This window comes from Podarcis erhardii (genome assembly GCF_964252035.2).
Source record: "Podarcis erhardii genome assembly, chromosome: 8".
Classification (NCBI taxonomy): domain Eukaryota; kingdom Metazoa; phylum Chordata; class Lepidosauria; order Squamata; family Lacertidae; genus Podarcis; species Podarcis erhardii.
The window spans coordinates 46,978,733-46,995,714 of NC_138499.1; the positions used below are offsets into that span (position 1 = coordinate 46,978,733).

Genomic DNA, 16,982 nt, shown 5'->3' on the forward strand with positions numbered 1-16,982 from the left:
GACCTGGTATTTTTATTTTTTCTATTTATTTCATAAAATTTATATACTGCTTGATTGAAAAAAAAATAGCAAACAAACTTCCAAGTGGTTTATTGTCTCCAGCAGGGGGAGCTAACATGATTACAATGGTACCTCAGGTTAAGTACTTAATTCGTTCCGGAGGTCCGTACTTAACCTGAAACTGTTCCTGAAGCACCACTTTAGCTAATGGGGCCTCCTGCTGCTGCCACGCCGCCGGAGCACGATTTCTGTTCTCATCCTGAAGCAAAGTCCTTAACCCGAAGCACTATTTCTGGGTTAGCGGAGTCTGTAACCTGAAGCGTATGTAAACTGAAGCGTATGTAACCCGAGGCACCAATGTACTGTATTTCCCATTCTGTCTGGAATTGATGGGTGTTGAGCCACAATGTGTGGAGGACCCCATGTTGACAGCCCTACCCACTTGAGAGTTGGCCACAGTTGGCTCTGGCCACTTGGCCCTGTGGACAATACCCAGCCAGATGGACCATACCTACAGTGGATGCCTACGGAGTTAAATTTGACTCTATATAAGGCATTTTCCTTGTTCCTACGTGCTTGGGGGATCATAGGCGCCGACTCCATGGGGCCTGAGGGGGCCCGAGCCCCCTCAAAAATTCGTTTGGGGGGCTCTGCCCCCCCAATAATTTAAGAAAATTATTAGTTATATTATGCTTTGTAAAATCACTCCTGAGGGAGAGTTACTTAGCGGTTCTGAGGAGCCGCTGTTGTTTCGGCAGGGGAAAAACCGCCGCCCGCGAACCGCCAAGCTCCCTCTCTCTCTCTCTCTCTCTCTCTCTCTCTCTCTCTCTCTCTCTCGCTATGGCCAAGGAGGAGGAGAAGCCCTTCAGCCAGTCTATGGCCGGAGGTTCATCTACAACCGCCAACAGCGGCGAGTTCCTGGGGCGAACGGCCAAGAGCTGGGGTGAGGAGGGCGGGCAGGCGAGCGAGCGAGCGAGCAGGGAAGGGAGGGGAGGGGGCGGCCGGCACGAGGGGCGGTGGGAGGCGCGGCGCGGCGGGCACTTGCCTTGCCCACCACGCATCTCTCTCCTTCTCGGTCTCTCTCCCTCCCTCAGCTGGCGAGGGGGCCACGAGGCGGGCGGCAGCAGCAGCAACGGGCCGGGAGCGGCTCTTAGAAAACTTCCCGGGGCAGGACCCCGGTATGGGCCACCCCAATATTTTTTATAAGTCGGCGCCCCTGAAGTCGACGCCCCTGTGGGGGATTCCTGCAGCCATCTGGTTTGCTTCTGTAAAAATCTGAGTCCTGGACTAAATGGATAATTGAGGCATTAAACTGTTAGGCATATGGTACTTTCAGTGAGACTGCCAAAAATCCTGATAGCTGAAAGGCACGGACAGTACTGAAAATGGGATTTGAAAATCATTAATCCGTGAAGAGATCAGCCACGCAACCCTGCAACTTCTTGCAGACACGTCGATTTCAATGTCCAGAATAACCAAAAGCATCAAAGCTAATATTTGGACAGAGGTCTTTCCAGTAGCTGCCAATGTTGTTTTTTTAGCGCGTGTGGCCTCCGCAACAAAGGCCGATCGAGCCACGTCCCCAGGAAACGGATAGTGTCCGGATAACCAGCGTCACGGCCTGGTTGCCACGAGCAGCTTACCCCCAATTCAGCTTCGACGTTTGCAATCGGGATAAAGGTCGGTCTGCACAGAGAGGAAGGAGGGCCAATCAATGCCCGCGTCCTGCCGATTGCCAGAAGGCCGGCTCCAGCCTCAATGCCCACCCATCCTCCCCAGGGAGAGAAGGGGGAGCGAGGGCGGAGCAGCGTGTCCCGCTATGCCCTGTGGCGAAGCAGCGACGGAGGCGGAGAGCTTCTTGCTGCTGCTGGTGCTGCTGCAGCCGCTGCAGGTGGCTGCTTTTCTCGGATCCTTCCGGAGGGGGCGCTATCCTGCTTGGGCTCAGCCTCGACGGCAGCAGCAGCAGCAGCAAGACCACCAGCATCCTAGGCGTGCCGCGCGCTTCCCCGGGGCTGTGATGTAAGCTGCGGCCGCGCAGCTCGGCGGCGACTTCTGGAGAGATGAACCTGCAAGGGCTGACCCGCGGGGTGTCCTTCTATCTGGAGAGCCGCGTCCGGGAGGGGCTGCTGGCTTCCGGCGTCGGGTGGTCCCTGGTGCTGTGCTTCGGGGCCGCTTACGCCTGCTATTACCTCAGCAGCATCGCCAAGGTAGGGGGGGGGGGGGCTTCTCGCGTCCCTGGGGAAGCGGGGCCGACCCCGGCCAATGGAGGAGGGAGCCGCAGGAAGCGGAAAAGGCCAGCCGAGGTCAGCGCCAGGCTAAGCCCATCTTTGAAATAAGCAGGGCTATTGTCCTTGGCTCGCCTCGCGTGCAGAGGCAGCGGAGGGAGCCTTTGCAGCGCGCGGCGCCCTATTGCAGGTCGATGGCTGCTGGACTAGTTTGAGGGGCGGGGGGGGGGCGTCCCTTTTCGTTTTCACTGGGAAGGAGTGAAATGCAGGTCAGTTTGACTTTGAGTTCCCCGCTGGCTGGGCAACCTGGTGCTTCGGAATTGCGCAGCGCATATTCCAGGTGAAAAGCAAGGTGGAAGGGGGGGAAAGTGAAATGTCAAACCTGGGGTAAAACATGTAGAATTATATACACTGTTTTATACAAACAATCACACTTTACATGAGGAGTTGAGGTCTCCTTCAGGATGTGTATAGTTTTACTTTTGCCTCCTAAGAAGAACCCAGCTGGAGCAGAGAGACCAGAGGTCTAGCTAGTTAGGGACCTTGTTTTGCCAACCCAGTGCCTCAGGGAACCTCCATTCTCAGGGCAGGAAGGCAGTAGCTCCTCTCCTCTTCTTGTTCCTCGGCAAGGAATACTCAGTTGAACCTGTGGGTTGCATCTGTATGCTTCATGACTAGTAGACATTGATAGACCTATCCTTTCACAACACCTCAAATAGTTTGTGTAAAAGTACATTCCGTGGTGACAAACTCATGAGTCGTACAGGCGTTTTTCAGGATTCACAATTCAGCTGAGTGCAGCAAAAGGCTGTCAGTGTAGAAAACTACACTGGCAGAAAATGGCAAGTGGGCTATTTGAACTCATACGGGCAGTGTGTTTCCAGGCTGAAGCCCCAGAAAAAATATTCTCTCTCTCATTGCCACATTCTAGATCAGAGCCCCAAACTGTGGCTTGAGCTTTACCCAGGTGGCCCACAACATGTCTGTAATAATACAATTGGTGGTATGGGTTTCTGTATAATTAGGAAGTGATGAAGGGACATGTAAAGTGAGGCTGTAGTAAATTAGGAAGAACGTTCTGTGAAAATAAGTTTTTAGGAAGAACCTGAAGAAGGGGAATAGCTTGAGCAAAGAATGGATCTTGCTCCACCAAAGCCATGAATAAATGTAAGACTGCAGTATGATGTTCACTTACCCAGGAGCAAGTCACATTGAACACAGTGCCAACACACTTGCCTTTTTCTCGCTTTAGAAACCTCAGCTGGTGACTGGCAGCAAAGGCTTATCCTGTTTCCTACAGGACCATTGCCCTGTGGTGACAGAAACATACTATCCCACTGTGTGGTGCTGGGAGGGCCGTATTCAGACTCTCCTTCGCCCTTTCATCACATCTCGACCATCTGTGCAATACCGGAAGTAAGTGCCTCTGTCCTTCGAAACCTTTCTTCTGTGAATTATTTACGAAGGTTCAATCATATTCTTTATAGATTGGTTCTGTACTGTTACCTCTAACATAAGATCTTAGTGTGGTGTACTGTGCTACGTTAGGCCCCTTCAGGAGTTGCCTTCCACATGTGTTGGGTGGAAGTTCAGCTTGAAGGGGAAAACCTATGCACATTTAGCTGAATGTGCACAGTCAGGATTCACAATCGCACAGGTTCCACATTGCATAGACAAGCCTGTATGCATTCAGCCAAAATGCCCATGGGGGTGCATGGAAGTCTGAGGGCAGAGCTGGTACAAGTGGAGTCATTGGGATGGGGACGGCACATATTGCCCTGCCCCACCCCTCTTCACACCATTATGGAACATGTGGAAGGTAACTTCTGAAGGAGTAAGTGTATTCATACATATATGAGAACTGGCCACACTTCTGAGCATCATATGTTATTGTAGCTAGTGTCTTTGAGGCACTTCCAGTATCCTGAAGAGCTAGTCTGTATGCACATGACAAACCTCTGGGCTCGGAAAAGGCATCAGACTGGTGGAAGGCCGTCTATTTTCTAAGGATCCCTGAGAATTTGCTGTAATTCCAGTTAAGTGGGAAGTTTTACTTTCTATTTAAGGGGTCTCTGATATTTATTTAGCATGGGAATAAATGGCTCTTCCATTGTTAACGGGGATGTGGGTGCAAAAGAGCTATGTAACAAGAGCCCACTTGGCAACAGAAGTTTTTCCCACACATTTAGTTCATACAGTATTCTGTTGGAGAAAGCAGACCTAAAACTGGCTACTAGGTTTCCTTTTCAGAGCTTTTGCACTTAAGCAAAGTGGTCAGATGTTTGCTCCTCAGTAGTGGTACACAGCAGCTGCTAGACAGAAGCAGCACAGATGTTTTTATTTTGGCATCTTAGTCATGTGTTTGCTCACACTGTTCTGCTTATGCAGCAGTAAGTTTTTAGAACTGACTTAATAGTTTCACCTTGGTTGCCCTTTTTTGCTACTGTACATTAAATTAATGCATATAGAAAGATGTTCAATCATTTTTTAAAGAATTGCAGACAGAGAAGCAAAGCAGATTTTTTTTTACCTCCCTCTCCATCCCTATATGTGCTTACTCACCTTAGTCTAACCAAGGAGTCCACTTGATGGACCTTGACCTGCATGCGTGAATGTCAGGGAACTGACATCAGAGCGAGAGGTGGAGGCAAGGCTCCAAAACGATGCAGGAGAGGGAACCAGCAGGGGGGAAGGAATTCAGCGTAACACCAGTAGAGAAGAGAAGGAGATGGAGGATTTGGAGACAGGGCTCCAAGACCCTTCACCAGAGACTAGTGGGGAGAGCGCTGACACGCCTCTGCCTTCCCCTTACTTGTGCAGACGAGTTCCGCGCAGGGAAAGTAGGAGGAGACTTGGCGTCAAACAGCTCTTATGCTGGAAGAGGTTCAAGAAACGCCCACTGACGGATTCTGCAAGTGACTGACCGGCCACGGAGTGTGGGCTGTCAGCCAAGGCACGGTGAGCCAGGCAATCTAACCGAAGTTGAAGACAACTTACGCACAAGTAACCCTTTACAACCATTACAGTGAACTAGATGCACAGCCACATGCATGCCTGAATGCAGATGCTCTCTGTCTGCACTTCATGGTTTTCAGCTGAATGTGCATTTGGATTCATGTTCTGGAGAGGGAAGCATGTTTGAAAGTGTATCTGAACGCATCTTCCACAAAAAGCAGTGTTATCCAGTTAGAGCACATCTGATTTAGACCTACTGTTCTTGATCTAGCCAATGAACTATGCATGGAAACCTGTTTCCTTGTGTGGATTTGATCAGGTTGGCTGACTCCATGAGACCAGTTCTAATGACAGCACATGCAGTTTCAGGAAACCAGGAAGCACCTGCTGCTCTAACAACTGCCACTGATCCTCCTCACAACTTGAGAAGAAGAGCTTCAGCAGGTTTCCTGTGGAGACTGGGCTGTGAGATTGTGCACCTTAGGGCATGGGTTGAGGCTAACACCTGACTTGAGCCATTATTGACATTGCAAGGGGCATTCCATCCCACAGTTTAAAGGATCTGGGAAAGATAATTGGGCTCTCAGCTGCATATTATCCCGGACCAGTTCATTCCCCATTTTAAGACCCAAGCTGAAGGAAACAAGTAGCCAGCTGTGCCTTGTCTTCCAGCCAGCTGGTTGAGGCCTCATGCCTGCCTGCTATTTTCTGCTGCCAATGTTTGGAGACAGCATGGAAGCAGTGTGAATTACAGCCCTGACCCCCCCCCCCCATTTTTTTAAGCAACAACACAACTTTCTTGCATACCTTGAGGAGTTGTCCTAAGGTGGGGCCTCTTTTTTCTCCCATTCTCCTACTCTCTGTGTCCACCCATGAAACATCTGATTAATGAATGGGAGTGAAGGCGGTAGAGTTATTTTTTTCCCTTTATTGTTGTTTTTGCAAAGCTAATCATTGTTGGTTTTTCCAGTGAGCTTATTACAGCAACCGATGGAGGGCAGATTTCACTGGACTGGTTTGACAATCATGATAGCATTCATTACCCAGATTCCAGCACCAGACCCACTATCCTCTTGCTGCCTGGCCTCACGGGAACTAGCAAGGAATCCTACATTCTCCATATGATTCAGGAGAGCAAAACACTGGGCTACAGGTAAAAGCAGTTTGGCTTGCTAATGTTTCTGTTTTAACCACTCGGATTAAATCTGCACAAGCAGGAAGCCACAATCATATGTAGCGGGTAGAAGAGTAGCACAGACAGCGCTTGGAAACACTTTTTATCCCTTTGTTGGCCCTGACTTTCCATCCACCAGATCTGCCACAGGCTCCTTTGGTAGCTGTCTCTGTGACCTACTTCCAGTCTCCACTACCACTACAGAAGACCATCTCAAAGATGGTTCCTGACGTGTTGGGAAACTTCAATCAGGGATCCATGCAGACTTAGCTTGACTACGGTAAAGAACTGGTGACTACCTTAGCATAGTGGCAAAGAATATGAGCTGTGAAGTCCCTGGCTGAAATCTGACCATCCATGAACTCTGTTAGTGGACCTAGGCAAGTTACTGTTACTTAGCTTCAGTCTGCCAACCTATCGGCACTAAGAGCATCTTAGTAATAATAATGAACTACTTGGCAAGGTTTACTGAGGTTATGTATGTGAAACACTTAAGGAAAGGTCAGTATTAACCAATACCTCTGCTTGTGTAGTTCAGACACCCCAGAAACTAAATGCAGGAGTATGGAAGACAGGGCAGGAGTGTGTGTGTGTGTGTGTGCGCGCGCGCACGCGCATGTATGTGCAGAGGGTGGTGTATTCACGTTGCCCTCAATGGTCCAAGCTATCACCACACAGGCATAAGCTTTTGTGGAAGGAAGGAATTGGTCTCAGAGGATGTAAGCTCTGTGATGCATGTCCACCAAGCCAAATCCATCACAGTGAGAGAAAGGAAAGGGGAGAGGGAGAGAGAAAGGTTTCTTTCATCAGTGAGGGGAACTTGCCCTTCTCCACCTGGGGATGGGAATTGTTTCAAAGGATTGTTTCAGTAGAGGCAGAGACTATTACATCCCAATTCCATACCAACATTCCTTTCAACAGTGAGGAAGCATTGCTGTTTTACTCGCCCTCCCGCCACGTTAACACGCTCCCTGTTTATATGTCATACGTTTGTGCAAAACAATGTGTATGTTGATGTCCCTGTTTTGAATAATTGGCAACTCTATATTTTTAAACTGGAGCAGCTTTGAAATGTACGGATCTTCACATCCAAAGACACACAGGTTAACAGTTCTGGTAAACGGTGCTCTTCTGTTTTTTTAAAGGTGTGTGGTTTTAAACTATCGAGGAATTGCTGGTGAAAATCTCTTGGTAAGAATTGCTCTTAAATTAAGTAAGAACACTGAGCAACCATAATGTTAGCATATAGCATGGGTGCGAATACCTGCAAGCATGCAACACTTCATAAGCAATTTATGGTTAATTCCATCTCTGGGAGGGTTTGTTCCTCATTGACAATTGTGCCTCTTTATCTCATACAATGCAAAGATAAGAAAATAAAACAGTAAGTAAATGTCATATGAATAAGGAATCTACATCATTCATTCATTCATTCATTAAATTAATCAGTAATTTTTCATGTTTTAATTGCGTTTAATTAATCTACTAAATGATTTACCTACATAGAAATTTCTCTAACTTGGAAAACAAAATAAGGACTTCCAGATTTGTAGATTCAATTGAAACATTACTGGAGGTTTGTGCAGCGAACCCCCATAAGGAGGCATGGACAGCTGCCAAAGGAGACACTAGTTCCAGGCTGGCGCTTTGCGATAGTCTTGACAGGAGGAGGAAGTGGAACGTAGAAGCGCTTCTACCTATCACTTACTGCAATAGATGGTGTTGAGTTGTAAGGCCTGGTGGTTGTCATGCTGGGGGCAAGATGAGGCTAGTGTCAAGGTCTGGCATGTTCAGGCAGCTGCCAGGCTTCAGATCTATGCTGAAAAAGGCCCAAAGTTTATCCCTGACCCTGCCACTCTGTGGCCACTCTTCTTGCTCGCTACGCAGAAGGAGAGGATAGAAGCTGCTCCTTGTCACTTTCTCTTGTTGCTTGATTGCTTGCCTAAATGGTGATGGTAGGAAAGAGGAGGAGGAGCTACTGCTGTTGCTTGCTTTCTCTCCTCAAGGCAGCCGTATGGAGGGCCAGTCCGCACATTCTTGCTTCCATCGCTCCTCACTCACACACCCAAAGTGTGCAAGTAGTGATGACAACAGGGAGCAGCTCCTTGGTCACTGTTGGTGACAAATGGGCCAGTGGACCCAATCCCACTTCTGTCCAGAGGGGGAGAGGGCAGGTGGGTGAACAAACAGAGACTGCTGCTCCTCACTATGGCCTACATGTTCACTTACCCATTGGCTCTCTAGACAATCAAGCAGGATGTCAAGAGATGAGATGCTCACTCAAGCGTTAGGAGAAGCTCATCAAAGGCAACTTTTGCAGCACCCCAAAACCTAAACCCAGCTCTGGAAGTAGGTTTGAAGGCAACGTGTGGAGATGCAGAAGCAGCCTTCCCTACTTGTTCGGATCAGTGACCAAACAATTTTAGGGTTTGCGAGGATTTAAGGTACCCTATAAGCCCACACGGTCCTTCTGCCTTCCTTCATTTAATCTGCCTCCCCAGAAGGTGTGGAGATGCACATTCAGTGCATCCTTCCTATCTCTGCAAGCTACAAGGTGCTGTGGGCTGAGGTTGTAGAGGGGGATGATAAAAGGGTCAAGCTCACGTACCATTGCTGCTCCATATACTTTTTGAAAGACGTATCTTTTACTACCACTTCAGATTTATGTATTTTTGTGTTTTCATACAATAAACCCACAACTTATGTGGGGGTTATGTTCTGGGGATCGCGCCTAAAGCCAAAATTGTGTCTAGTCCAAACCCATTGGGTTCAATGGTGGGTGAGATTGCCAAAGTCATTCCCCCCAGAACTCCTTTTCCATCCCTTTTTTGCCACGTGTGTAAAGCTGAATGTGCACAAGTTAAATACACTTAAGATGCGGGCTTAATATACTGTAAACAGCCCTGTGATTCTCAGATGAAGAGTGGTATAGCAATTTAATAAATAAAGTGAAATAAATTAATTTATCTTTTCCCCAGTAGCAACTAAGAAGATGGAGGAGTTCCCCCCCCCCAAAATGAGGAGTCAGTGAGAAGTTATATAAATGATTAAGGTCTTGCTAGCCTCTGGAGAGGATTTTTGCATGTGAAACACAGTGTACAGTTTTACACATTTAACATGCTGGTTTCAAAGTATGAATAATACATTCTCATAATGAAAAATGTGAGAATCCATTTTTAGCATACTTCTGGAGATGAATGTACAAAGCAGTTTTGTGGCACACCAAGCCCTTTTTGATTATATTTCAGATGAAGTGAAAAGATCTTTTGTTTAGCTGTACTTTGTGAAATGCCGTGTAATCGGCTTTGCCTGTTTAAGCAATAAAAGGCTGTTTTCCTCTATAAACAGCTGCAGTTGTAACTCGTCCAGTGTAGAATTTTTAGCATAATGATATAAAATCCAGTCATAATGGTTCTGAAGCGGTAAACAAGAAATGAGTTATGACAAGCACAGGCACATGCAAGTAAGTTATCTTAATCCTCAGAGCACAAATTTTGACAAACAATGCATTTTTAAAGAACTAAATTGCAAATAAAATACCAGAAGATTAATGGTGCAATGCTACACACGTTTACTCTGTCCAGCGTGGCTTGCTTCTAGTTAAGCATGCAGAGGACTGTGGCTTAAGGCACACTTTCCTAGTGATCAACCCCATTTAACCAAGTGGAAATTCTGGGGTAACATGCTTAGAATTGCACTGCATATTGTCAAGCAAAGTAAGAGATTTTTTTCCCTAATTAAATAATTTAAAGGAAGCTGAAATTTTAATGTTTCTGCTACCTGCGAGTTTAGCTTGTAGAAGAAAACAGCAGTGCAATCATATACATGTGTACTCAGAAGTAAGCCTTGCTGTTTTATTAATGTCATCTGGCGGGCAAAACTCCCATTGAGTTCAGTAAGTGAGTATTAAATTGCAAGTGTAGAGTTCAGCCTAAAACATCTAATGGGGCCAGTCTGAAGAGTCATTGCATTGAAAAATCAAGGTTTCTCCCTTTTACTTAGGAGTCAGAGGCTGTTCTGCGCACCCATCTGCACTGAGCACAGTTCCCTTTTAGATAGATTGTATGTGAACTACCCTTAAAAAGAAAATGCTATGCCGAAGTATTCCAAATTTTGTTGATTTTGTAGCTCATCTTGTAATGGACTGTGATGGATGGAGTCAGAGGGAAAAGAAGGCAGAGCAACGGAGACAACATCAAGTGGCCGTGGTTTTAACCCATCAAATGCCAATTATTAGCTGTAGGTCTTCATTTCAATTTTCAGCTAAGCTGTGGACTCACTGCTTAGGCTTGAGTGTCCCAACCCAGCATTTGCTGAACTAAAGAGGAAGAGGCAGTTAATCAGCCCTGAATCTGCATATTATCCACCTGCATGCCCCTCTCCTATCGGCTTCGCCTCAGCTTGACTCATTTTGTTTGTTTGTTTGTTTCAGACAGAACCCAAAAATTAAACACTTCTGGCATTTATAGGGGAGAATTTGTGAGTGTGAAAGGGGTATCCATGCTCCATTTCCCCCGGATGTTCAAGTGCCTCCTGTAGGGTATGGAAGCCTGTGCTTCCCTCTTAATGTCTAAGCTCTAAATTCTTTTTCATGAAAACACAGCATAATAAACTTGCTTGCCTTTCAGATGCCATAAGATTATTTGTTATTTTAGGATCTAATACCTCTTAAGCTTCACCCCTCCATCTGCATAGTAAGAATAATAATGCTGGCTTGCTTTAAAAGTTTGCTTAGAGAGGACTGTTTGCAATATTTTGAGCTTTAAAGAAAAAAAACACATTGTTTAAATATTAAATCATGTTATATGATCATTATAATAAGTCATCATGGGATACCAAGCAGTAGGCGTCAGCACCCTTACAACTTCATTGTTCCACAGGACAAGTGGGGCAGGTCTATGCTACCTTGCTATGGCAGCAGCAATCCAGCTGAAAGCTTTTATTGGTTTATCCTAGGCTGTGGTACAAAGTGCCTTTAGGAAGTGGTACAGATGAGTTACCCACATTCTCCTTTTCTGTACAATTCCGCACTGTGCAAGAACTTTGTGCACAATGGTTTTAGTGAAGATGGCTCTTGCCAGTGTTGCTATGCTTCTGTACGCTGTTACGGTACTCTCAATCAACTTGGACACCAGTGCAACAGTTATTGCATCTAACTGTGTGCACTGATTTGTAACTGGGCTCCTAAGCCTAATTACAAATATACATCTTTTGTAGAATACATTTCCTTAACATATTGTGAGCTTAGTAGGATTTAATTGCTTTGCAAAAGTTATAGTGTAACGGGAAGAGGGAGTTTGTAAAATTTTAGTAGTGCTGCTATTAATACTAAAAGTGAATGCACTTGAAATCTTACCTCATTGAATATCAAAGCTTCTAAAAATGTCATTGGCGCCTGTGTTAATCTTTTTGTATTATATTGCTGTATCAACCAACCTGGTGCTGTGTTGGCCTTGGCTGAAAGGCAAAACAAGTGTTTATTGTCCTCTTTCCCACTTTTGGTTTCTTACAGACCCCAAGGACTTACTGTGCTGCTAATACAGAGGATTTGGAAACTGTTATTCATTATGTACACAACTTGTACTCCTCAGTTCCGTTGATGGCAGCAGGTGTTTCTATGGGAGGGTAAGTATTTATGCAACATAAATCCCAGTAGTGTAACTCTGTGGTCATTAGAAACCAATTTGCAAAGGCCCTCAATAAAGATTCTGCATACACAGCACAGACTCCATGGGAAATGTACTAAGTCTAATTTTCCATCATGTTTCTACTTCTTCTTGAAAGAAAGTTTTACAGGGGAAGAGTGATTTTTCTCACTGAACCTTCCACATGATATGCTTTTGTTTACCATAATCACTTACAAGTTTATTTGCTGGAACTGATGGTAACTCTCAGAAAACAAGTGACAATAATTGACATACATGACTAGTGGGAGCTATGTTTGAACATTTAAGCAGCATTTTATTTATAAACCTCAGACCTGAATTAAAGGCATCTGCAGGATAGTAATCAGTATTTTATTATTACAGTATATACATCTTGTGTGATTGCAAGGATATGATTAATATAATTAATATAACCAGTCTTCAGAATTGTGGGATGTGACCTACATCTTTTGATACCATTTATTGTTTTGGGCCAGTCACATTCCTTCTTGTTTGGGTTTGATTATGGCAGTTGGCTTACAAGTCATTATCATAGGGTTGTAGTACCATGAGGGAGAGATGCTTTGCTGCTTACCTGAGGCAGTCAGCTCTGTGTAACTGTTTATATTCCTTAGGGATTTGGTTATTGTTAGTAGGAGACTTCTAAGACATAAACACATAATCAGAAACCTTGTACACTAGTCTGTTTGTTTATCAAAGAATTTGTATAAAATTGTATAAAAGATTTGTATAAAAGGGAGGCAGCAAAGAAATGTTTTCTTCCCCTACATTTTTATTTGTTTTATTGTGCATATGAACCATCAGCTGTAAACTGGAACACATTTATCCTTACCCAGACTTTGTCGTTCTTCAAAAGAGCGGCACCAGGCCAGCTAACACTAAAAACTTTTACAAGACCTTTTCAGACATCATAGGGAAGCAAAAATGTTTGCCACATACAGTCTATATTGTATACACAACCTTACACATACAGTAAAATAGCCCCAGAGGAATGACAAAAATTGCTGCTGATGATACTAATATGTTAGTCTCGCAGAAGCAACAAAAAAACAAACCCTGATTGGCTGTGATCTATCTTTTGCCTGTAGAATGGGCTGTCCTTCCCGTTCCTTTACACTGTAACCCCAGTGCCTTTGAAAAATTGATCCTGAGGTGGTGGAGATATTGGGGATAGTGTGGAGTATAGTGTTAAGTTGTGGGTGAACATATCAGACAACACAGCGATTCTTCAAACAGCTCTTCTTTATTCAGAGGCCAGAACAGAACTGAGCTGAAGGGCTCAGTCAGCCTGCTTATATAGAGCTCCAGTACACATAATTGTAACAATTTTCTAAAACTATCCAATCACTGAACGTCACTTTCGATCCTTCATTTGCATAACTATCTACAGTATCCCCCTGCTGGCCCAGGGTAAGAACTTCAGTACATAACATACAGTGTGGCAAACTATGGGAGGAGCAGGAAGTAGGCAGAAATTGCATCTCCATTTGCATGAGTTTTTTTTCCATAGGTCCCTACTTGTGGGAATAATATTGTTGACTACCAAGCAGAATTTGGGCAAGAAATACTGCAGTAATATATCCAAAGCACTCAGGGAAAAACACACATACGCTAATACCCACAACAGCTTTCTTCAGATTGAGTCAGATATCAATCCAGTGAGTTCAGGTAAACTTTTCATTTAGTTGGTTGAAAGTTTCAAGGTTATTATCCTTACCATAAGCCATGATGGAAGCATATTAAAATGTTTGGCCCCACAATGCCATGCACATGATGGCTAGTATTGCCTTGACTAGTTTCAGCGCTTCGTCTCCTACTACAGATGTTTAGGACTGAGGTATTTTCATTTGTGATTTCTTCTTCTTTTTACCTATTTGTTTATCTCTTGTTTGTAGCATGCTCCTTTTAAATTATTTGGGCAAAACTGGCAGAGAAACACCACTGAAGGCAGCTGCAATTTTTTCAGCAGGATGGAATGTTTTTGAATCTGCAGACTCACTGGAAAAGCCAGTGAACTGGCTTCTCTTTAATTACTACTTAACCAGCTGTCTACAATCTTCAATTATTAGGTGAGTCAACCTCACATCTATTGTGAAAGACCATAATATATTAGTATGAAATTCAGGTTCATTGCCAGTCATGTCAAATATGTTATGGTGTGTTAAAGGAAGCAGTACCCAAGCGAAAGCTATCATCTTCGGCTATTTTTGCTCATGTGGTTACTCTCGGATCTCTATTTATTTTACAGACATCGGGAAATGTTTGATAAGCTGTTCAATATGAACCTTGTCATGAAGGTATGAGGGTTAGCCATTTGTATTTCACTTCATGTTTTTATTTTTACTAACACTTACATAAATCCTTTACTTGAATTCTGTACTTCAGGCTAAGACCATTAGGGAATTTGATAAGCAGTTCACCTCAGTCATGTTTGGCTACCCTACAATTGAGGATTACTATGCAGATGCTAGTCCATGCCGTAGACTGAAGAGAATTGGAATTCCAGTGTTGTGCTTAAATGCTATGGATGATGTCTTCTCACCAAATCATGGTAAGTTTTTTCCCCTTTTAAGAAGATGCTGTTGGTTGACCTCAGCGATTGAGTTGTGTCTGAAATAGAATGAGAAGTTAGTACAGAACTGGGTGTGCAGTGTAATTTTCTTATGGTGTTCCACTCAACGCACATGTTGCCAAATATTGCACCAATAAAGGGTATATAATAATAATAATTATGGGCGGCTTACAGAATATCTAAAAACATAATGAAAACATCAAGCCTTAAAAACCTCCCGATACAGGGCTGCCTTCAGGTGTCTTCTAAAAGTTGTATAATTCTTTATCTCCTTGACATCTGAAGGGAGGGCATCACTAGCGAGAAGGTCCTCTGACTTCATAGTCAGAAAAAGAAGCCTTACATAAAGCATGTGTCATAATTCTTGATTTTTTGTTACTGTGTAACATCTCTGGGTGGCTCTATTTTTAATTATGTAAAATGAAAATATAACCTTTAGCAACCCAGAACCCCAGACTTTTGTACGTCATAGCTCAGTTAAAACTTATATTGCCAAAACTGGTCTTCATAAAATTGATCTTTTAAAGCTGCATTCTGCTGACAGCAGAACTGCACTTCACCAAAAACATTCATTGTGTTATAGACTGAATGATAGTTATGAGAGAGAAATGTTGGGATGGGAGCTTATACTTTGTTCCCTTATTTCTTTAGCCATACCAGTAGAAATTGCAAAACAAAATCCTAATGTGGCTTTGATTCTTACTTCTTGTGGAGGCCATATTGGTTTTCTGGAAGGACTGTGGCCAAGAAGATGCACATACATGGACAGAGTCTTCAGACAATTTGTTCAAGCTGTGTTTGAGCACGGAAGCAAAATCCTTAACATATAGCAACTTATCAGAACCATGACTGCAGCACAGCGGCATATTATGATCAGGGTAACGAAGCTTAATGCACACGATTTAGCAAATAAGCCAGCAAATGGATGAAATCCATTATTAGGAGCGAAATATAGTTTGCTTTGATAATTTTGCAATATAGTTACTTTTTTATTTTAACATGCCTTATAAGAATGACCTTAAATAAAAAGAATACTCTGCACACATTAAATTGCACTTAACCAAAACCATGTAAGTAAACCAATAAAAATTACTCAGGTTTTTTATTTATTTAGATAATTTATTTAGGAATCTTGCATACTTGTTCACATGCACATAACATTCAAAACCATGACTCTATTGTAATACATGAAGTGGGCTTGTCTCTAAGGGCACTTATGGAGGAAATGCTTTAGGAAGATTTTAAAAGTAATGCAAATAGGAGTTTAAAAAGCCATCATTAACTTTAGCCATGGGCTACAATAGCATTACAGCACTTTAGACCCTATGGGGATTATATGTACTGCTTTTTCATTTATGTTGATGCCATATATGTCTTACTTTTTAAACATTGTTAATTAACTTAATAACATTTATATTTATACCAGATGTTTTATGTTGAAATGCAGAATGGAAATAAATTACATTTTTAAAGAAACATATTCGTTTAATTTTCTGTGCAATAGCAGGTAAAGTTTGTATGTAAAGTATGTTTCATAGAAGGAAAACTAAGCTTCTCATTAGAAAGATTAGGAAATATTTAATACAAAGTATAATTGCCCCAGGCTGAATAGCATCACTGGATTATTTTCAGTCTCACTCTCCATCCCACTGGGAATAGAAACAGTTTCAGGAATAAATGTAAATATTTTTCAGGAGGTTTTGAATTTGAGACTATGCCCTGGAATGTTTTCTTACTTTGTCCCTCCACTGTTTCCTATGTAGTGGAGTAATATTCAAGAATGATCTCCTCCTGAGTAAATACAGCCCATTTCCCACATTTCCAGATACACAAATTCTTCTATTCGTATCAACAGAATGGAATAGTGAAGCAATACAAGTAAATTTGCTTCCTTCTACACTGCTGTCTAAGGCACAGTTCCACCTCTGGTATTCTGCTGGACAGCCCATACAGAGGACTTAACAGGGAGCTAAAAGTTGTTTGCGGTGGGTGAAGGAGCAGGTGTTGGCCCATCCCTCTGCCCCATCCCTATTATCATGAATTATCATGCATCATCCCTAGTTTCCTTGTAACAGATTCTGAAGCTTTTAAACCTGCTTCTTCTCCGCAGCAGAATGCACTGGTTGCAAAATCAAGCAGCATGTGGCAGAGATATCAATTATTCTCTAAAACAAGTTATTAAATAATCCTCTTACTAAAATAGTCCTCATAAACCAGCAGCTGCTGGAAGTTTTCATTCACTGACTCCCTGAACAGTGCTTTAGAAACAAGACCTCAAAAAAAGAGTCTGAGAATGTATTGTCTTGTTAATATGATGACAATGAAGAATTTAAAGCCAGAAAACATATGCTCAAAAGCCTTTCATATAAGATACTTTGAAACGGAGTCAT

The 16,982-nt window shown here is 43.4% G+C and overlaps 1 protein-coding gene across 1 annotated transcript; it reads left to right on the top strand.

The window, feature by feature from the left end:
* The first annotated feature begins 1,240 nt into the window (after positions 1–1,240).
* ABHD3 (abhydrolase domain containing 3, phospholipase) lies at positions 1,241–16,068 on the top strand. Its single transcript, XM_081874946.1, has 9 exons — positions 1,241–2,207; positions 3,478–3,641; positions 6,151–6,333; positions 7,500–7,545; positions 11,867–11,979; positions 13,916–14,089; positions 14,269–14,317; positions 14,406–14,571; positions 15,244–16,068. Exons 1-9 carry the CDS (start codon positions 2,061–2,063, stop codon positions 15,420–15,422), a joined length of 1,221 nt encoding a protein of 406 aa, XP_081731072.1. The 5' UTR covers positions 1,241–2,060; the 3' UTR covers positions 15,423–16,068.
* The last annotated feature ends 914 nt before the right edge of the window (positions 16,069–16,982 follow it).

Excerpts from the sequence above, each read along its gene's own strand:
- ABHD3 (XM_081874946.1), top strand. The coding sequence starts at position 2,061 with ATGAACCTGCAAGGGCTGACCCGCGGGGTGTCCTTCTATCTGGAGAGC. Across the intron at positions 2,208-3,477 it reads ACCTCAGCAGCATCGCCAAG|AAACCTCAGCTGGTGACTGG; the intron begins GTAGGGGGGGGG and ends TTCTCGCTTTAG. Across the intron at positions 3,642-6,150 it reads CCATCTGTGCAATACCGGAA|TGAGCTTATTACAGCAACCG; the intron begins GTAAGTGCCTCT and ends TGGTTTTTCCAG.